The sequence below is a fragment of the Centrocercus urophasianus genome, unplaced genomic scaffold (genome assembly GCF_019232065.1).
Source record: "Centrocercus urophasianus isolate 14NV4802_14NV808 unplaced genomic scaffold, USGS_Curo_1.0 seq_32, whole genome shotgun sequence".
NCBI lineage: Eukaryota > Metazoa > Chordata > Aves > Galliformes > Phasianidae > Centrocercus > Centrocercus urophasianus.
Window position 1 is genome coordinate 7,405,750 of NW_024884889.1, and position 22,402 is coordinate 7,428,151.

The 22,402-nt window shown below is 35.1% G+C and overlaps 1 protein-coding gene across 4 annotated transcripts in view; it reads left to right on the plus strand.

Annotated features, from left to right (window-relative positions):
* Positions 1 to 17,657, plus strand: part of FSTL5 (follistatin like 5) — a 213,612-nt gene extending 195,955 nt beyond the window's left edge. For all 4 annotated transcript variants that reach the window (XM_042829771.1, XM_042829774.1, XM_042829773.1 and 1 more), the window contains 3 exons: positions 652 to 759; positions 2,259 to 2,383; positions 16,341 to 17,657. In XM_042829771.1, the coding sequence (XP_042685705.1) occupies positions 652 to 759; positions 2,259 to 2,383; positions 16,341 to 17,043 (936 nt within the window). In that variant the 3' untranslated portion in view covers positions 17,044 to 17,657. The remainder of the gene's footprint in view (positions 1 to 651; positions 760 to 2,258; positions 2,384 to 16,340) is intronic.
* The last annotated feature ends 4,745 nt before the right edge of the window (positions 17,658 to 22,402 follow it).

A 22,402-nucleotide genomic window follows, 5' to 3' on the forward strand; every position in this document is an offset into this window, starting at 1 on the left:
ACTTCTTCCAAAAGTAGAAATTGTAAGGAAAACATTTATGTACTTAATAATATTGCTAACTTGAAGAAAACATATCCAGTTAAAAAGAGTGCAATAACACTGTTTGGGCAGGGCTGTGTAGGAATATCTTGCATTGACTTTAGTATGGGGCTTGAGAATATTCTTCCCTTTTTAGTTGTTTTCCAGTATTTTTTAGATTTTAAATTGATATGTATGATATGAGAAAATGTAGGGAAGGAAGGTTAGCATTTTTTGTTTGGATTTAAAACATTTTTTTTTCAGTTTCCTAATAGCCCCAATATAACTTGTTTTTGATGCCAAATTTTATAATGAATAAACTGATGAATAAATGAATAACATAAACATAATGAATACACATCATGAATAAAAATATTTTTTTAGAATTATTAGAAAAAATATTAGAAAAAAATAAAAAACATAAACATAATGAATAAATATAATGAATAAAAATCATTGCCTCAGCAATTCAGTGACTTTGAATTAATCAGAGGTCTTTTTCAGCATCTGACAATGTAATTTTTAAATATAATCTGAACACATCAGGATAGGCATGTCTAGTTATAGTCATCTATTATTTTTCTTTTCAACATGTGATCAAGAGTAAGGAGTTTTCATTTTATCTACCCGCAGGCAGTAAGTACGGATCCTGTTCCAGTGAAACTACACTATGATAAGTCACATGATCAAGTCTGGGTGCAGAGCTGGGGAAACATGGAGAAGAATTCACCAACTTTGCAAGTGAGTATATTGATCAGATTGATTATATATTAGGAAATCTAAATAAATTGAATATTTGTGTAGGTAGGAAAATGTTTTCAGGAAACCGGAAAGAACTGAACTTGCTGGGAAAGTGTTAAGAGATTTTTTACGCTTTTACTTAGAAATGTAAATGCTGATTCGATGGAGGGTAATAGAGTACAGCTGAAAACTAATGGCATGTTTTTCTAGTCTGCCAGTCTTCTGAGAACAGATATGCTGCTTATGATTTTGCTCCTAATCAGAGGATACCATGGATTTTAGGCATATATTCATATTTCACTAAGATTATGATGGTGTTCTGGAGTTGACAAGCCAAGAGTTCCAACATTATTTATTGTTAATTCCTTTGAGTTTGGGACTTTTTTTTAGATATAAAATAATAAGAATCCTTATTTTTCCCATGCTTTCTCAGCAGCAGCACGCCTAGGGACAGTCACCAAAGAAACATTTCAAGAAGCTGTGCTTCTCTTCTGCTTTTCCTCTCCTTTCTTCTAATTTAAAGTAATCCCATGAGAATACAGTGATACTCTTTGTGTTGTAATTTCAAAATTACTTTTTATTTCAACTTATTTTCCTTTTCTTTAGAAGTCAGTGAAGTCCTTATTTGTCTTTTAAATGCATAAGGAATAAGAAAAAAAAATCAACCATAGAGCTCAAACAGAAAAATGAGTAGTGTTTGAAAACGATTTTTTATACTCCTGGTAACTGTAAATGAGTAAAGTAATTTGTGGGAGTTTGGTTGTCACTCCTCCCCAAAAAAATGACTAATAATTGAATCAGATATATCCTGTTTTAGAGGAAGCATTCATTTTCAGTCTTGTTTTTCCTTGAATGATGCATGATCAACTCCTTTTTTTTTTTAAATCCAGTCTTAAATGCGCAAAAATGAACATCATAGCAGCTATTAATATAAAATTGTCTTTTACTCACCCATAATATTCTACCTCAGATGACATTCAAGATTTGAGAATTCAAAGAAAATTTATTCGTAACAACTCAAGGTATGCATAAACTGCAACCAATTCAATATATTCAATATATGCTATGTTGGATCTCTTTATGCTTGAAAAGACTTAGGATCATATGTAGCCATAGCTTCCTGTGGATCAGCTGATAACATTTTATCTTTTCACTTGGGCTGAAGTGCTTAAGAGACATTCCCACTCTAGTGTTGAGTATGAAAAAAGACAAAAATCTTGGTGTGCACTAAAGGCTGCTGTAGAATGTAAATGTGGTAGGAAAAAAAAAAAAAAAAAGAGGAAAAAAAGTACACGTGAAGAATAGATTGTCTAGCATGCAACAATTCTCTGAAATCTGTAATGCTGATCATTTTTATTCACTGTCATTTGCATTCCTTCTCATGGCTGAAGAATAAAACAGAAGTGGAATAAAGAAGCAATACTCTACAAATCTATTTAGATATAGATTAAACTTTGAAGGAATATTTCTATAGTTTGTAATAATGTTACTTTATGTAGGTGATAACACAAGCCAGTGGGAGTGTTTCTCATCACACAATCCATACTCAGCCAGTGGGAAAGCAGTTTGACAGAGTGGATGACTTTTTCATTCCTGCTACAACCCTCATCATTACTCATATAAGGTAAGTTTTGGCTGACTTTTATTTAACTTGGAAATGAACTGTAACGCTGTCTCCAAAAAAAATATAATGTAAAAACAATCTTGAAAATATTAGACCATGCACCTTCGGTATTGCTTTGGAAGACCCTTTTTCATATACAGTACTAATAGGCTAAATGAAAGCTCTTTAAATTACATGAATAAACACATTTATTGACGTAATCTATTGGTTGGTTTTTGTTTGTTGCTTTTTTTTTTCCTTATCTTAATGAAAGTTCATAAGTCCCTTGCTCTACATACTAAAGTTGAGATGTAATACCATCTGAGGTGTACTTGGGGAATTAATAATCATAACGTACAGATCTCTAAGCTAGGAGCATAGATCTTATTTTGGAAATGATACCAATGTCTTCTACTTCTGAAAGTGTTTGCTTTTGCTATATTGTGTTAAATGCATCTTGTATTCAATTTATTCCTTTGATAATTTCATTTTCATTTGATATGTTTTCTGTAACATTTCTACTGGTTAGAATAGAAAAATTCTGCCGTCTGTACATCTGAATCTTGCCTTGATATTCATTAGCACTCTGTATGCTTTGGACTGTTAGGTTCTTTGCAATGTGGCACAGACCTATTGCAGTTCGAAAGGTCTCATCATATAATTAACATTTGTTTATTCCACCCTTTCAAGTTGGATGATCTCACTTTTTCTACAGTTATAAGAAAAAAACATGCGCATTTAACTAAAATCTCAAGTCACATGTAAATGTGTGTCTCCAACTGTAAAGATACACTTAGTTATTTCAGTGACTAGTAGTCCTTTAAAAGCAAAAACCTCAAATTTAAGGTGATTCTACATCTGGTTCCAGAATCTAGGAATATTTATCTGTAATTGATCTATTTTTCTGTATCCAAAAAATACATTCTGTTTCTCCTAAAGAGGTTGCTGATGAAAAAGAATATTTTTAATTTTCTACGGAACTTAGCTAACAAGGAATTAGCAATCAGCCATGTGCAATTCAGAAAGGAATGTGTAAATTTATATGGCTGAATAGAGAGTGACTTTAAGTGCCGTTATTGCCACATTGCTTTAACTGAATAGATGAATTCGTATTGTGTCCTTGAACTAATCTGCAGCCCCTACTCTTAACCATAGAAAACCCACCCTGCTATATTTGTAGCAGCATGATTTGAGGGAACGCAACCTACTGCTTCATAAATTACCAAGTGCTGGGTTGACTAGCCTTCTTACTATTTAAATTTGATGTTTATTATTATTTCATTGCCCTGGGGAAGACAAAGTTGTGGAGTTCTATCATGAAAGGAACATACAGCTGGGGATTCCTACTTGCGTAGCTCCTTGCAGATTCTTTACCCATCACCACTGACATTTGAGATTTGCATTGACAGTTGAGGCAAGTAGTCATCTACAGTGAAAATCATTCCAGTGTCTCCTTCGACATCTTTTAAGCTGAGGGATCCTGTTGGACACTTTTACATAATGTTAAATGAATTTATTTGAAGTTATATTAATGTATGCAAGTCTTTGAGAGTCAAAGACATGACAGCTAGGGAAAAAATGGTCTTGAATTATTAAAAATGATTGTTTTGTTTAATTGTACAATTCTATATGGTACAGGCAAATGAGTTTATGAGATACGTGTTCTATCATAATAGTAATATTCTATTCTATGTATTCTATCCTAACTATTCTTGATATATACACAGTGATATGCAGTATAAAAGGATCAGTAAAACAAAACTGATATTTAGGCACATTGATTTTCATGTAATTACAACAGAAATCAGTAGGGGTAAACATTATTTAGGGAAAGGGACCAGGAAAAATAGGCCTAGTCCAAAGACAGTGAAGAAATCATTTTGGCAATTGGTGTTCTGTCTCAGTAGGTCAATTAGTTGCTTTCATCTGTGTGTGGTGAGTCACAGCTACCTTTAGCTGAAGGGCCATGGTGACAGGTTCTGTATCCTCTTAGTTGAGGGGAGGAGTGATAGTATGAGCAATGTCTCCTTTGTTTTAAGATCCAATCAAACTTTCCTTTCACTGCTGAGATAAGGGCTAAATAGTTTTGAGCAAATACCGTTAGAAATCAAGCCAGTTTTTGGCTATAATCTTTTTGCAATAAATAACTGTTGATATATAAAACAAACAACACATAATACTAGTTTTAGTAAAACCAACAAAATTGCCATTAACCTCTCTAATAATGTGTAGACTAACCTACTGATTTTTACAGATAGCAAATTGCTGTTTGTTATATTATATAAGTAGAATAGCTTGGCACCCCATGGTATGGCTTTAAAAATATAGATTACTTAATTCTAGATTAAATATATATATTTTTTTGACCAGGAGCAGTTTGTGTGTTGACTCTTAGAGGGTGCTCTGTAGTATTGATGAGGGGCATAGAAATCCTTCTCTTTCTCACAAAACTAATAAAATGCAAACTTTGCTTACAGACCGTTTCCCAAAGCTTTTCTTGAATTTCTTATTCCAGCCACTAATAGTGAAGCAAAAATCTTGGTAAATCAGTGAAGGAGGCTATGGTACAAACCAGTAATGAATAATAAGAAGAAGAACACTGAAAGGAGTTTGTTTAGACTGGCTGTTGGAAGTCTGAAGATTTCAAAGGGGAGAAATTTGTATTCAAATTTATAATTTGCATTTAAATTTCTAATTTACATTTATAATTTCATTACGTTTGCTTATGTAAACATAGACTATTACAACCTGGCCTACTGTCTTCATCTGCTTTGTTTTGCCTCTGACATGTGAACTCACAGCCAGTTTATGAAAAATTACACCACAAGAATGAGTGAATATAAAGCTTGGTATTTTTTATGTCCATGTTTTCAAACACAGACTGCTTGAAAAAGTTCCCTACTCCCCACTCAGTTGTGTTGAAAAGTAGTCAGATAATTGTCGCTACAAAAGTGGACAGAGCAGAGTCTGTTAATCTGCAGTAGGTGATACAAGTCCCAAGATCTTTTCTGGGGAATATATATGCAAATCTTATTCCTGCTGTAGATGAAGCATTTAGAAATTGAGAATACATATTTTATTTTTTTTCCTATTTTGCCTTATTAGTTTACTGAGAACAAAATTTTAATCAGTGAAGTACTCTTTGTGCCAAAGCATTTCAATGCAACCAATGATCTTGTCCCTAGTTGTCTGCTAGCACCCATTTCTTACCATAAAAATAGAGATTTGCAATTAGTATGTGGGATGGCTGTAAAAAGATGACTTGTACAATACTCATGATAATATATTATTAGAAGCCTAAGGAGCAAAAGTGCTGATTATTTCAGCTTCACTGTTCATAAATTGAAGTGAACAAAAGATAATTGGAATAAATTAAGGTCTATCATTACACTGCTGTAAAATGTTTCAAAAGCAACATTAAATGAACTCACTGTAATAGAGTCACTCTAACTTTTTAGATGGTTTAATCTTTTAGCAAGTATTTTAAATGCAATACAGTTATCTGAGTTAACAAGTAGAAGAGTGAACAATCAACTCACTGGTGAGATGGCTCAGGATCTGAATATTCTCAGTTTGAATTTTTCTCTCTCTTATTTCTCTGTTATGTAGGATAATAAGGGAAGCATTCTTTCTAAAATGATACTTATTCATTTGTTCAGCACATTCCAAAAACTAAGCTTTTCTTTAAGAGGTAATTGGAGTATGGTGCCAATGAGAAATTTAAATGCCCTTGTGGGGTGGTGAGTCAATACATTCGTAAGTTTGGATGGAGAAATTCACATTTAATTCCAGAATTTAAGCACGTACAAAGATGTAAAATAGCTGAAGGACTGTGAGAGAATTTTCAATGTTTTTATGAAAGTATGCATAGAGAATATTATTTCAGAAGTCTGGTGTAATCAGAAAGGACTTCCTATTCAAATGTTTCAAAAAAAAAAAAAAAAAAAAAAAAAAAAAAAAAGCTGTAAATGTGAAGCCAACTAGAGAGCACAGAGGTTGAATATTTCATGTGGAGAATGTAATTTAGCTCAAAGATGCAAGATAATTTAATATTTTAGAAATTAAATTAAGAAGATGAGATTTTACAGGAATGGAGAAGTTTGCAAACTGCTCTTAGTCATTAAGCTATAAATACAGGCACTTCTACAGGAGTGAAAACTTGAAAGCTTGAGGATTTGGAGAAAGCAGGTCAGTAGCACCAGGGCAATCAGCAAAGATGTAGCAAGTAACTGCAATGTCTAATGATGACTGCAGAATCATACAGTAAATCCTACATGGTAGCAATGCACACACACAGGTTTAGGGGCTCCTGCAGTACTTTTTTTTCCATCTCTGTAACCTGTGTCTTTGTGATGGTAGTGTTAAATGGGAAACCTGTAGCCATTCCTTCCCTCTCTGTAATCCCCCACATAAAGAAGGTCTGTTTTGGTCCTTATGTTTATTCTTTTTGAAGAATAAGTTCACAGGAACTTCTCAGGAAGAAGGAAATAAGACAGCAAGAACTCTTTTTTCTGCATCCTTCTGCTTTAAATAGTAAATTTTGCAGCATCTTTGTTCTAAAGATATTATGGAGGACATACAGATTGAAAGATTCAGTTCAGAAAGCTCAGCTACTATTGGCAATAGAAAATTCTTTATGTTTTACTTTAAATCCTCATTGGTATTCCAAATAAATCAATCTATAAGGGTTAATTTAACCTTGAGATGATCTTAAAATAATGGAATTAACAAAGATTTTTTATGTTTACTGATTAACTTCCAAAACTCAATTACTTTAAAATTGTCAAACATCATGCCTGTTATGAAATTTATTTTTCTTCAAAGCAGCCCTTATAATTTTGTATTTTGACTCGTGGATTTGGAATGGTGAAAATTAATTTGCAAATTTTTATTTGTAGATTCGTAATTTTGAGAATTTAGAAAAAAAATATTCAGGACATTCTTTTCTATTTGATATTATGATAAATTATATATTTTAGTATTTAGTAAAGCTGAGATGCTGATGTATTTATATGAATCAAAGAAAACTTCAAAATCTGCAGTGATAGACTCTGTTTTGACTGTGTTTATTCCATATGTTCCCAAGTGTCGACATGCAATATTTCCTTGTAGATAAACTATTCTGACTTCTATCTTAACAGCAATGATAACAACAACAAAAAAATACCCCTAAGCATTAATAATTTACAACAGCAACTTTGTCACAACGTGCCTCAGTTCTTCCCATGCTGATCTTATATTTACAGTAGAAATGTCATGTCTTATGCTTTTATGTGCCAAAAAAATCAGTCATGTTTTAAAAGTGTCTGCTATTTTTTAGTCTAGTCTAGTGCTTTTTTAATTGGGGTCATTAGTAGGAGAAAAAAAAAAAAGAGAGAGAAGATATGGGGCCGAGGAAAGAAGTTGTAAAGTTTACTGTTTGTTGTTGTTCTCAATGTTGTTATGTCCCCTGATATCACAGTAGGTGAGCTTCATTTTGAAAATGAGGACCTTTGGGGAATGTTTTGACATAAATAATCTATCACCTTTAAATTCCTTATCTTTACCTCATTATTCATTTTCTACAAGAACTGACTATTTATTTTGGCCTGTATAATTTTTCCTATGCATTCTCTATGACATCTGCCCACCGTGCTGTTACTGCGTTTTTTAGTGTGCCAGATCTTAATTCTATCATTCCTTGTACTGACATTCAAGGCTATTTTTAGGAATGTCTTTTGTTCACTGTGTCAGTGTATCTAGGTCTTTCCTTGACTTTCATTCTTTATGCAATGAAGTGATTTTTTGTTGTTGTTAAACTGCTTGCTCACCTTTTCTAAAATATACAAGGAAAAAACACATTTGTTTCCTATTTTTTTCTTTTTAATTTTTTTTCCTTTTTTTCTTTTTTTTTTCTTCCCCCCCCCCCGAGAATTAGTTCAGTTAAAGCACAAACAATTTAGTATATTCCTGGATTCTAAAAATACACTTTCTTTGTCATAAAATGTCCTGGATTATTTTCTTGTGAATACTGTAATCAATTTGCAATAGTGAAAATGTACTTCATATACATCTGTTGTAACAGAAGCCTCAGACAACTCATGGACTCTGGCATCATTATTACCCTGAAATACCAGGACAATTCTTACAGTGTGCAATGGTGCATACATGATTCAAAATCCCAGACTGTTTGGGCCATGTTAAAACAAGTGAGCTCTTCTAGTGAAGCCTGAAAAACTGTTTGAAGAATCCAGCATAGCAGGAGGAGAAATTTCTTAATTGTTCCTTGATATAGGTTTTTTGGAGATACTCTTCAACATACATTCCATTTCACTTCTGTAGATCTCTAGTGAGATATGGTTTAAATGCTCTGCAGGTACAATCCAAAACTGAAAGAGAGAGGAGAAAAAAAAAAAAAAAAAAGTAGTAAAAGAGACCTGCCATTAAATTTTATTCTATATCTGAACTGACCTTTTCATTCATTTAATAAAAATGAAAGTGATGCTGTTTTTATAGGCAAAAATCGCTCATTTTCCATCAGGGTGACCTCGCAACCTTTTCTTCTGTTTTTAATTTTCTTATTCTGACTCTGTTATCTTCTCATTTCTGTTCCTTAGAACTACTATGTTAAGGTTTCAAAGGTACGTTATCATAGTCACGTGTTACTGCTGAAAGTATTATTTATAACTTTTTCTGACAGGATTTTAAATATTTCATTTACTGTGATAGGAAGATTCTGTGCTTAACAGAGGGTACAGGGGGGAGCCTATTCTGCTGCAAAACAGAAATATGAAGCCTAAAGTCATAATGAACAACTGAAACAAAATTAGAGAAAGTTCTAAGGTCAAAAATTGTTGCGGTACCCAAAAGTAAAACAACTTTTATGCTGATTGACCAACAGCCAACAGACAAAATCCAAACAACCATTTCTGAACTGCAGAAATTAAAGATGTTTCTCAGCAACTCGTCATCAATGAACTATTCTGGGAGCAATCAATTTCTTAGTCCAGAGGGGAAGATATGTGCCCTTGCAATGCTGATAGTTTTCATTTTGGAAGTCTTTCTGATTTCTAATGGTCTAATCTAAATCTAAATTTATGCATAAGTTATATAGAAAGTTATATAGAAAAGTTATATAGAAAGTTACATAGAAAACAAGAATAAATAATGTATATTAAAACTTATTTTAAAGATTTATTGCAAAAAGAGAAAAATTAACTTTGTGATTATTTCAGTGATCTGAATGCAAGGCCTCTATGAAGTAAAACAAATAAATAAATAGATCAGTGAAAACAGTCTTCCTGAGAATCATCTATTTATACATATAGAGTGAGAAATAATCTTAATGAAGAAAAGTAATGGCAGTGTTGAATCATTTTATTTTCTTGCTGATGTCTTCTTCAGAACTACAGTGGATAATTTACTCATAATTTCATCAGAGAAAAAAAGAGATTTGATATTTAACGCATTTTTATTTTAGAATTTTGTTTAAATAGTACTTTCCCACATTGGCAGATTAGATCTTTATAGAATCGGAGTCTACCGTAATCCTATCATAATCATCTAACAGACAGCTCATGAGCAGAGAATGGCATTTTCTTGGGGCAAATTTGGTCAAGATTTGTAGAAGCAGGACTATATTGATTCTATATTGATTTTTTAATTTGATTTTTATTTTTATTTTTTTTGCACAAGTTTGAGTAGTGATCCCTAATGAGTAGAATTTAAGAACGGTTTTAAACATCAGTGTTTTTCACTTGAGGTAAAGTGCATAATGTTTCTTATTTTATTTGAGTTGAATAGGTTAAAAACTTGTGTTTTATATCAAAGTACTGTTTTTTTCTTCTTGGTGCAAATAATTTTCACTGCAGTTCATCTAGTTCTCTTTGCCTCTTACTTGCTTTCTGTTCTGAGAACATTGCTTAAGAGTTTGATGTCAGATCTTTTTCATAAAATGGCTATTGACTTAAGGGAAATAATCTGTGGATGTAGGGCCAGAAACAAAAAGGAGGAGGATATCAGTGTTTACATAATTTTCCACTCTGTCCATTTTTCTGAGCTCAACCACAGATACATTTTTATGTTAAAGTATTCAGAAATAACAATAATAATAATCTCATTTCTAGCAGTATTTTCCTCAGGCTTGCCTTGTGTTGTCATTGCTTTTTAACCAGTATTTAGACATTTTCCTGTTCTATGATGAATACAGCTGCGCTCATAAATAATGCATGCCGTTTGGAAGAAAATAACAACATTTGGGAAACTCAGTTGTGAGTTTGCTTCTTGTTGACAGCTCCACGCTAGCTTCTTGCTCAGCTATTCTTTGGGTATAGGAGATGGAATCTTACCTGTGCAATATGAAAGTTGGAAAAAACTGCTTTGAAGAGGTGATATCAGAATTCACATGATTTTGGAACTTTGTATGGAATATCTATTCCACTGTTAGTTCATACTTTATTTGACTAGAACTTCCCGTTAAAAAAAAAGATCTTCCCTAGTTGTATAGCTAAAGGTCTCAGTATTATCCTGCACCCTGTCACATATTGGTTTTGTCACTTACAATTTCTTAGTTTGTGTATCATTTTTTTAATAAACTGATGAAAAGACCAGATTATAAAAAAACTATAATTCTAAATTACACTGGCCGCAGTGGCACTGTAATCATTTTGCAAATGTGCTTAGTCTGAAGCACCTTTTTTTAAGGTGTATTACTTGAAATCTATCAGAGTACACAAAATTCTGTCGCTGCCATTCTAGATGGAAGTCTAAGCATGCTGCCTCCCCTTAGGATTAAGCATAAATATTTTCGTGAGAGCTGATGAACATGGTAGTTGAATGTTTGTTTGTTAAAGTTAACTGCTCCCTGCTTTTGCTTTACATACTGACTTACAATTACCTAAATCTGAATACTAAATTCCATTCTTACACTACATTCTGGTAATTGAGTGTCAAGACTTTTTTTTTCTAGCTGTAGCATTAAAATAAATGAACTCATTTATCTGCACTGTATATTTTTCTACTAAACAAAAATGTCACTAATATTTAAGATAGTGAATACATTCCATGTCAATTTTCATATTAATTTCACCTGAAAGCAATTTTTCTGATATTTTACGTTGCAGAACGTTGAAATTTATCCTTTACAGATAAAAAGGAAAAAAAAATCTAAATAAAAAGAAGAAAACAGAAAAAAAATGTATTTTCTCTCAGGGTGACACAGTACTGGAATGGTCTGCCCAGAGAGGCCGTGGATTCTCCTTCTCTGGAGATATTCAAGACCCTTCTGGACACTTTCCTGTGTGATATGTTGTAGGGAACTTGCTTTATCAGTGGGGTTGGACTAAATGATCTCCAGAGGTCCCTTGCATTGCTTACAAATCTGTGATTCTTCAATCTTTTATAACGTGCTCTTAACTATATTCATTTTAATTATTCCACTCTTAATTATGAGGGTAGTTTTTTTCATTGCTTCCTCACACCTGCCCCCAATGCCTCCAAAAACAGGAAAATAGGGCACTCATTCATGTGGACTTCACTGTTGAAAAAATGCATTTTGCAATTAACACCTTTTAGGATATTCTTCCTGTCTCCATTCAGTTAGTTTGGACAAGTCATGTAATTTATTTCTCTCCATCTCCCTTCATCTTGGTATTGCAAAGCTTGTTAGTTTTCACAGACTGCTAATGTCTGCTTGTTGTGGGTTGACCCTGGCTGGCAGTTGAACCACCACACATCTTCACTTTTATTTACTGAGATGTGGGAGAGAATGGGATAGCTGAAAGCGACAAAGCTCATGGTTCACCATGAAGATAATTTAATAAGTGAAGGAGTGGAAAAAAAAAAAAAGAGTGATGCAAAAGCATGAGTCACCACCCGCAAATCAGCCAGTTTTTCAAGCAGTGGCTGTTCAGAGAGAGTTTTATTGCTGAGCATGATGTTATATGGCACAGAATGTCTTTGGTCAACTGGAGAAAGCTGTCCTGGCTGCATCCCAGACTCTTGCACCCTCCGCCTATTTATTGAGGGGAAGAAGAAATAGAAAAGGCCTTGCTGCTGTACAAGCACTGTTCAGCAATAGCAACAGTGTTCTAACAGCGCTGTTTTGGTCGCAAATCTAAAACATGACACCATCTGAGCCACTATGAAGAAAATTAACTCCATCGCAGCCAAACCCAGTGCATTCCTCGGATGGAAGGTGCTGTAGAATTGCTGAGCATAATTATTCAGATTTCTCTTTTCTGACAGTTTGTCATGATGTGATTGAAAAATTTTGAAGTGATTGAAATTGTTGAAAGTCTGGTATTAAAATCTTTATTATTCATACATATATAGTAAGTAAAGAAACAATCTCAGATTTCTGAGATCTAGTATGTACTCCAATTGGAGTGTTATGCCCACAGGCTACAGTTTCCCACATGCATAAACTGTAAAAATAAAGAATTGGAAATGTGAAGATTTGCTCTCATATCTTGAAGGCTTGAACTGCACAAGTTCACAATATGCACTCTGACAAATGCCTTTATATGCTGTTGAATATTGTGTATGATTTCACTGCATAGAAGAGACATGAGGGTTGAGATTCTCATAAATATTGATCATGGTTTAATGAACAGTGGGAGACTTCTGAATATCAATCTTTATACGTGGAAATTTTGCATTAAGCACACCACCATCTATCTATAAATCATTTGGGAAAAGTGAAGTTACTCTAAAGTATCACTTGTTCCCCAACAGCCTAGTCATAAAAAACAGGCTAAGAGCACAAAGGCGACAGGCACAATTTCATTGCATGATTATGAGTGGCTGTGTTTTTTTAATCCTTCTGGAAAACTAAGTGCTTCTGAAAAGTTATTAGATTATGGTAGCTGTGGGGATTGAATTCAGCTAGCCACAAGACAGAATGAAACATAGAGTTCTAGTGCCAACTTCTTTACCCAGTCAAAATAGTCTGGCTTTACTTTAAGTGAAAGAAGCAAAAAGATAAATGACAACCAAACAGTGGAATAGTGGAAGCTCAGCTCATTCACTTGCTGTTTGTATTAAATTCTCAATAAAACGCCACTAATATCAGTTCTGTGAAACGTCCCCACTGAGTAGGGATTATAGACATCACTGGAAGGCAGCATTTTAGTATTGATAATTCATTGTTTAACGATCTGGTAAATTATACTATTTTATTACACAGGGGTTGTTTTCTTTCTTTTTTTTTCCAGCTGATCTTTATACTTCAAAGCTTCCTTTAGAATCCATGGAATCGTAGAATATTTTGTGTTGGAAAGGACCCCTAAAGGTCATCTAGTCCAACTCCCCTGCTATGAACAGGGACTACATCAACTACATCAGGTGTTCAGAGCCCTGTCCAGCCTCAACTTGAATGTCTCCAGGAATGTGTAAGGTGCATTCAGCACCTTACTGGGCAGCCTGTTCCTATGCTTCATTACCCTTATCATAACAAACTTTTTTCTTATATTCAATCTAAATCTCCCCTCTTTTTGAAAGCATTTCCCTTTGTCCTATCACCACAGACCCTGCTGAAGAATCTGTCCCTTCTTTCTTATAGCCCCTCGTTAGATACTGGAAGATTGCTATCAGGTCTCCCTGGAGTGTTCTCCTCTCCACAGCTCTAGCTCCCTCAACCTGTCCTCACAGGGGAGGTATTCCACCCCGGGATCATTTTTTGTGGCCCTCCTCTGGACATGTACAACAGGTCCGCATCTCTCTTACACTGAGGACTCCACACCTGGATGCAGTACTCCAGGTGAGGACTCACTAACACAGAGCAGAGGGGCAGGGTCTCCTCCCTGGACCTGCTGGCCACATTTCTTTCAGTGCAGCCCAGGATACAGTTTGCTTTCTGGGTTGTGAGGGCAAATTGCTGCCTCATTTCCAGCTTGTCATCCACCAGTACCCCCAGGACCTACTTGGCAGGGTTGTGCTCCAGTTTTACATACCCTAGCCTGTGCTGACAGTGGGCATTGCCACAACCTAGGTGCAAGACCTTGCACTTGGATTTGTTGAATCTCGTGAGGTTCACCTGGGTCCACTGCTTGAGCCTGTCTAGGTCTCTCATGTGTGTCAACCACACTACACAGTGTATCCACAAACTGGCATGCCAAGATGTTCATAATGCTGGAAAGAAGGCAGTATAGACAGATGCACATGGTTGTTAGAGGGCAGCAATTAGGTTACTGGACAGTGGGCTAAAATTTATTTGCAACTGATCCTTGCTGTACGCAGTCAAGCGAATTTTGAAGCAGGATTTCATGATCTATGATGATCTATTAAAAAAGATGTGTTTTGGTTATCTGCACTTACTCCCATCTATCTCTCTTGAGATCTCAGTTGCACTGATTTGGGTGACCTGTATCATGATCAGTAGAAAAAATGTGTTGGACATTGTATTATCACCCTGGCTTTGCCAGCGGATCATGATATAGCCATAGGGAAGTCACTCAGCTTCTTGCTTCACTTACTGTGATATTTGTAAAATGCTTTGTAAGTTAAAACTTCTACTGAAGTTCACCATATTAATATTCTGCTACCATAGCTGATCTTTTAATGCACTTACCTCTAGGTTAAAGTTTTCCACCTTATATCAGTGTCTAAAATTGTGAGTTTTTATAGTTTGAACTAGAAAATTTCTTTGGAGTGTTAACATTTTAAGAAAATAATACTAATAACCAACAGTGATAGATAGCCCTGATTTAATACTCATCCAGGAAATTTTTTTTTTTATTATTTATTTATAAAATAAATAAAAATTATTTATAAAATTATAAGAAATTATTCTGCAGTACTATGATCCAATGATATTGAAGCAGGATGCAAGGATTTTGGAAAGGAGGGCTGAAATTAAAAAATGTTCCAGAGAATTGTACGAGTTTGGTAAGAAGAAGAACAAATATAATTAAACCTACCTTATATCTGAGGAACTGACTGAGCAGTGTCCTGAAATCTTTCTGCATGTTTTTTCCTTAATCAGAGATTACTGAATATTGGGCTTGCAAAGTATGATGTGAAATTTTGTACTATTTTCAACAACTCAGTTGTTGAAACATTGTGGTTCTTCATATGGATAGGATCTGAAAGGTATTTTTAGATTAAATGTCATCACACAGCAGCAAAAATGCTTCACTGTAGTGATCAAAGATTCAAAGTAAAATGTTAAGAAATGTGCCAGAGGAAAACAGCTGTTTCAGAGGAGTGCTGTGAACGGTCCTTAGATTATAAACAAGACTAATAAACTTTGACATAACTTTACAGTATTTAGAGCACTGGCTTTTGCATACATGCAATCAAAAAATTGTGCAGTCAGAACTTACAGCTTAACAGAGAATAGTCATGTAGTATATGTTTAAAATGTTACAAACATAAAGCTCTAGAATTTTAAGGTTTAATCATATTATTCATGTTCAGTGAGAATTCCTTGAATATATGGAAATGTATAAAGATTCATTTAAAAATGTAAGAAATGTGGGTCTTGGGTAGATGGGAGGCATAAACTTAAATCCTTTTACGATATTCATTTCTGCTGAATTAGAATGAGAAAAATTAGGATAATTATCTGAATAACAATGAGCTCTGGATAAAGCTGATTCCCAAGAAAGTTGAAGAAGAATGTGAAGTGAATAAAAGCTTGTGGGATATATTATCTATTGATATTTAATATTTTTCTTCCACCTAGCTTTTGTAAAAGTTTTAACTGAATAGACATTCAGAGTAATGTTTACTTTCCCCCTAGAGTCTATAGAAATAAAACATTGCCAATTAATCAGAGAAATGATTTTTTAGATATTTTATTTGGCACAATTTAAAATATAATTACAAGAACACTGAAAATTAAATAATATAAAATGCTTCATCTCTGGAACATCTGAAGCTAAATTGTATTTGTACACTGCTGCAAGTATTAACTCATGTACTTTATTATCTTGCCTTTCCACATTTGTACATGATGCATACAGTACCTCTTTCTTTGACTCTGTGCTTTTCCTTCCAGGTTTGGATTTATTCTTCATAAAGATGAGCCCATGCTCCAGAAGATTGATCTTGAAACTATGTCGTACATCAAGACAATTAGTTTAAAGGATTATAATTGCATTCCTCAGTCCCTGGCTTATACACATCTTGGAGGATTATTTTTTATCTACTGTAAACCTGATACCACTGGTGCTGTTCTGCCACAGCTTATAGTGGATAGTGTTACTGATTCTGTGATTGGATACAATGGCGATGTAACAGGCAGACCACACGTCTCTCCAGATGGACACTACCTTGTCAGTATTGATGATGCAAAGGGTCTCATGAGGATCCAGACCATAACGTTGAGAGGAGAAATACAAGATTCATTTGACATTCACACAAATTTGCACATATCTGATGTAGCTTTTCAGCCATCATTCACTGAAGCTCATCAATACAACATCTACTGTAGTTCCAGTACACAAACTGACGTTCTCTTTGTGGAGCTCTCCTCTGGAAAGGTTAAGATGGTGAAGAGTCTTAAGGAGCCTGTCAGGGCAGGCGAATGGCCTTGGAACAGTAAGAACCGTCTTATAAAAGACAGTGGCCTTTTTGGTCAGTATCTCATGACCCCTTCCAAGGAATCTCTGTTTATCCTGGATGGACGCCTCAATAAGTTAAATTGTGAAATCACTGAAGTTGAGAGAGGCAACACAGTAATTTGGGTTGGGGAAGCATAAGAATCTATGTTGAATATTTGCTGAATTAATAGTTTTACAGTACGTTGCACTTAAATTATAGCATTCTTTAAATCTACACCAATTTCATTTGAAATTGTTCAACCCTTCTATGCCTGTTATTCCTTTGACTTGAATGCAATTTGAGTCAATTTCCATATAAGTTACTAAAGCAACAGCTATTTGCTAATATGGTAGCCTTATTGAATATCAACCAAGATTGTATTGGTTGACTGGAATTACTACATATTGAAATTGATGACAAATACCATGCATTACTTTAAAGAAAATAGGAAAAACCATAAAGCTTCAGGGAATTTAACATGATACTTTGCATTTGTAAATGGAAGAATTGAATATGATTCAAATATTGGTTTGCTTTGCTTCAGACACAAAATGAGAGATGTACAACTTTTTGTTCCTTAAACTGAAATAGGATGTCCTGTTTTGTCAGTTCACTGTTTAATATTTTTGTGCCTTGAAGTGAAAGTGTCACAAGAAAGGTAAAGCATAGAAATTGTGTAACTTATTCCCATTGTGACTACAGGATTGCCTGTCATTGGAGAGAAACATTTACTATCAAATTTTTGTCTCAAGCTTTGGGACATAGAAAGAGAAAAAAGAGAAATTATATTTGCAGTGCACAGTTTTCTGATCAGTGAAATTCAAGAAGCTTATTTTTATGACGAGTCTTAATTGAGAAAGCTGTTTTGCTGGTTGTTTGTTTGTTTGTTTTTCTTTTTTAAGAAAAAAAATAGATGTTAGGTTTTTCAGCTGTCACAGAGTTCCATCAGTAAGGAGTCTGAGTTGTACTACAGAGAACCGCTGCATTTACTTATTCAGAGTAACCAAATTCTGAGATCTGACTACACAAAGCTTTACTTTTGCTGACAAGAAAATTGGTGTTTTTAAAAAAATGTGTACGTTTTAGGAAGCTGGAAACTCAGAGAATTGAAGTTAACAAGTAGATAATATTTTTTTTCTTATTCATTATACCATTGATGCGTATTTATTAAACCATTTGGGTAACTCAGCAAATTTTCTATTTCATGCATCCAATTGGACTAGTGAAAAAAAATGCAAGAAACCCACCTCCACCATCAAAATCTTTTTTTTTTTTTTTTTTTTTTTTTTAAGTTTATTAACGTAAAATTCTAATTGTAATGATGAGGAAACATCTAAATGGGAAAAATGAGATTCTCAGAAATAAAATAACAATAGTCAGCAGGATAAGAAAGCCAGCAGTAAACAACTATCCAGACTTAGAGCAATGACTTAAAAGTTTGGGAGTGTTTTTATTTTTATTATGTTTTTGCTAAGGAATGCTTATAAGCTCTTAAACTGACCTCCTTTTTCAGAAGGAAATTAAAAAAAAAAAATACTTTTTTTAAACAAAATTTTACCCTGATTTAGATTGTGTAAATTTAGAAATCTGGAATTTTCTAGCATTGTAATCTTGTGTACATTTAGCATCCTGCCCTTTGTGATACAGTAAATCTCTCTTTAGCTTGAGCAAATCTCCTGGTAGGTACGTTTAACTGAATTAAGAGTCTGCTTACATTTCTAGTTACTGAATCTGTTTTCCTTTTCAACAACCTTTCTCCATTGTGAACAAACAAGAGTCGTGTGAACTGTCCTTTATTCACTTATTTGCAGTAGTCTGTCTCATGCATTTTTCTTCTGTACCTTACACCACGTGAATGTTCTGTATGTAGAAAATGCTTGATAAAAGAAGAATAAACCCCATAAATTTTAAATGGTTCTGATTTTGGTGAATGCTCCAATGTAGTCACATTGGAGTGGCATTTAACATGTATTTTATGTGAAAGCAAGGTAGAAGGAAGTAAATCTGCCTTTTGATGTGTAAAACAAATATATGTAAAATACATGATACATGAAAAGAAAATTTTGTAGAGGGATTTAACTAACTGGAATTTTTATTTGGCTGCTACAGAAGAAAGCTTATCAGTTAATCAAGTAGCCACAAAGTAATTAGAGTGTAGATAGGCATGTATTCTGATGCCTAGGTCCTGAAGCCAAAGACATTTAGTCTAGAAGCTGTACAAACATATGAGCCTAAACCAAGATGCATGCCACTCAAGCGGCACAGCTAAATAGCTCCCTATCCAATCTGTTTGGTGTATACCAATCTACTTGGAATATATATGTGCTTTGGCCTCTCTTTATCTAAGCATTAACAATTAAAGATAAGAATTGGATCTCTTTACAATAAAGAAATTCCAAAATTCCTTTCATAGAATCAAAGAATCCCAAAAATGGTTTGAGTTGGAAGAGACCTTTGAAGTCCGGCAAGTTCACCCCTCCTTCCACCCCTACCACGTGCAGAGACACCTTCTCCTAAACCAGGCTGTTCAAATCCTTGAACACTTCTAGGCATTTAGGCACCTTCTTCTAGTTTAAAACTATTGCACCTTGCACTATCATTACACGTCCTGACAAAGTATCCCTCTCCAGCTTTTGTGCAGACCCCCTTTAGGTATGAGAAGGCTGCTATAAGTTAAGGTCTTCCCTTCTCCTTCCCCTTTCCCTTCCCCCATGTTGCATGATCCCTTAGAATCAATCTCAAAATGCACAGCTGTTGTCAGTTTTGGCATTGACTTATGCTTTTGTATTAACAACCTAGGACAATCAGAGGAGCTTGAAAATGTAGATAAAACGTGTTACTTTATGAAAAAGAAGACCAGAATCTCTACTAACGTACCTAACAGATTTTGTGATGTCAAAATATTACAGGCATCGAATATACAATTTCTCCCAATCACTTTATAATTCTTGTTTAAAATCAATTTCTCTAATGCCTCCCTAAGAATATCTCTGAGTTTAGCTAAGGCAGTTTGGTAAAGAAAACTGCCAGCTTCTTGATTTTCCAGTGTAATAGCTCAAAGACCGTAGTTTGTTTCTTTCCCCTTTGTTACGGAATTGAAATAGGTTTCTGTAGTCCAGGAGTTCTTCTGACCCCAATGATAAATGAGAAATCAAACACTGTCTTCGGTATTTCAGCTCTCTCTTAAAACAAACCCAGGTGTAGCAAGTAAGTTTAAATTCCTCTCTTTTCTGATTGATGCTGTAAGCAGAGGAAAAAAAAACAAACCTACATTTTACTCCACAAGCTGTTATAAACCTTTGAGATTTAGAATTTCCTTGCAGAAAATCATTAAAGAAAAGAAGTTGAAGATAATGGAGACGAAATGGATGAAACCAAGTTCTGTTAAAGCTGCTCAGTTTCCCCTGTGTTTCTTCATGCTAATCAATTTGAGAGAAATACAATGCAAGAATACGACAGTGCTCTTCAGCAGGGATTGTGATTAAGGAGTTTCCTTTGCTAAGGTAGAGTGCGTAAGTCCAAAATGAATATGTCTTTGCAAATATAAAAAATACATTTTATCAGCATGTCTAAGAAATTCAATAGCAAAAATGATTAACCAAATTTCAAAGTATTCTATCTATTGCTATGAATTATATCAATAAGGTTAAAAGTATTGATTTTTTACTGAGCTTCTTGCTCATACTATATTATGAGGTAAGACTATCTTGAAAAGTGATAAAGAGCAAATGAATATTTAAGTATCACTGTATGATTTCAATTTTAAATAGTGACTCTTCATGGAAAGGTTCAACTTCTTTGAAAAAACATCTGAGTTTGAATATGGTATTCCTTTGTGTTATTAAACAGCATTTTTGTTACATCTTTACAGTATCAAAATTTCAGCAAGGAATCAAATATTGCTAAATGCAGTTTGCAAAATAGCAGCTTTACAAATTTTAAAGGTTTTATTGATATAAAAACGTATTTTTGCTGAGTTAGCTAAAGATACTCAGTTTGATTTAAACAGAAACTGTGGCTGTGAAGTCCCCGATGACTGGAAGAAAGGAAACATTACTCCCATTTTTAAGAAAGGGACAAAGAAAGACCTGAGGAACTGCGGGCCAGTGAGCCTCTCCTCTGTGCCTGGGAAGATCATGGAGCAGATCCTGCTGGAAGCTATGTTAAGACACATACAAGATAAAGAGGTGAGTCAAGACAGCCAGCACGGCTTCACCAAGGGCAGATCGTGCCTGACCAATCTGGTGGCCTTCTATGATGGAGTGATGGCTTTGGTGGATGGGGGAAGGGTGGCGGATATCATCTACCTGGACTTATGCAAAATCTTTGACATGGTCCCTGATCATATTCTTCTCTATAAATTAGAGAGGTATGGATTTGAAGGATGGACTGTTTGGAGGCTTAGGAATTGGTTGGCTGGTCACTGCCAAAGGGCTGTGATCAGTGGTTCTGTGTCAGGGTGCAGGCTGGTCACAAGCGATGTCTCTCAGGGGTCGGTCTTGGGACGGGTGCTCTTCAGCATCTTCATCAGTGACTCAGATGATGGATGGCATCGAGTGCAGCCTCAGCAAGTTTGCAGATGGTACCAAGCTGAGTGGTCAATACATTGGACAGAAGGGAAGCCATCCAGAGGGACCTAGACAGGCTTGAGAAATAGGCCTGTGTGAAAGTAATGAGGTTCAACAAAGCCAAGTACAGGGTGCTGCATTTGGGTCGGGGTAATCCCAGGTGTTTATACAAGATGGGAGAAGAACTGTTTGAGAACAGTCCTGCGGGAAGGACTTGGGGATCCTGGTGGACGAGAAGCTGAACATAAACCAGCAGTGTGTACTTGCAGTCCAGAAGGCCAACTGTGTTCTGGGCTGCATCAACAGAGTGGGGACAGCAGGGACAGCTAGGTGGTCATCCCCCTCTCCTCGGCTCTTGTGAGGTCCCATCTGCAGCGCTGCATCCAGGCCTGCGGTCCCCAGCACAAGAAAGATGCAGAACTCTTGGAACGAGTCCAAGAGGAGGACCACCAAGGTGACCAGAGGGCTGGAGCACCTTTCCTATGAGGAAATGTTGAGGGAACTGGGCTTGTTCAGATTGGAGAAGAGAAGGCTTCGGGGAGATCTCATTGTGGCCTTCCAATTCTTGAAGGGAGTTTATAAACAGGAGAAGGAATGACTGTTTATGAGGGTGATAGTGATAGGACAAGGGGGAATGATTTAAAACTAAGACAGCAGAGGTTTAGGTTAGATATTAGGAGGAAGTGTTTCACTCGGGGTGGTGAGGCACTGGAATAGGTTGCCCAAGGAGGTTGTGGATGCCCCATCCCTGGAGGCATTCAAGACCAAGCTGGCTCTGAGCAGCCTGGTCTGGTGGTTGGTGACTCTGCACATAGTGGGGGGGTTGAAAGTAGGTGATATTTGAGGTCCTTTTTAACGCAGGCCATTCTATGATTCTATGAAAGAGCATTTTCAGTTTAATTTTCGACATTTGTTTTTAACTTATATTTGAACAGTAGCATGATACTGT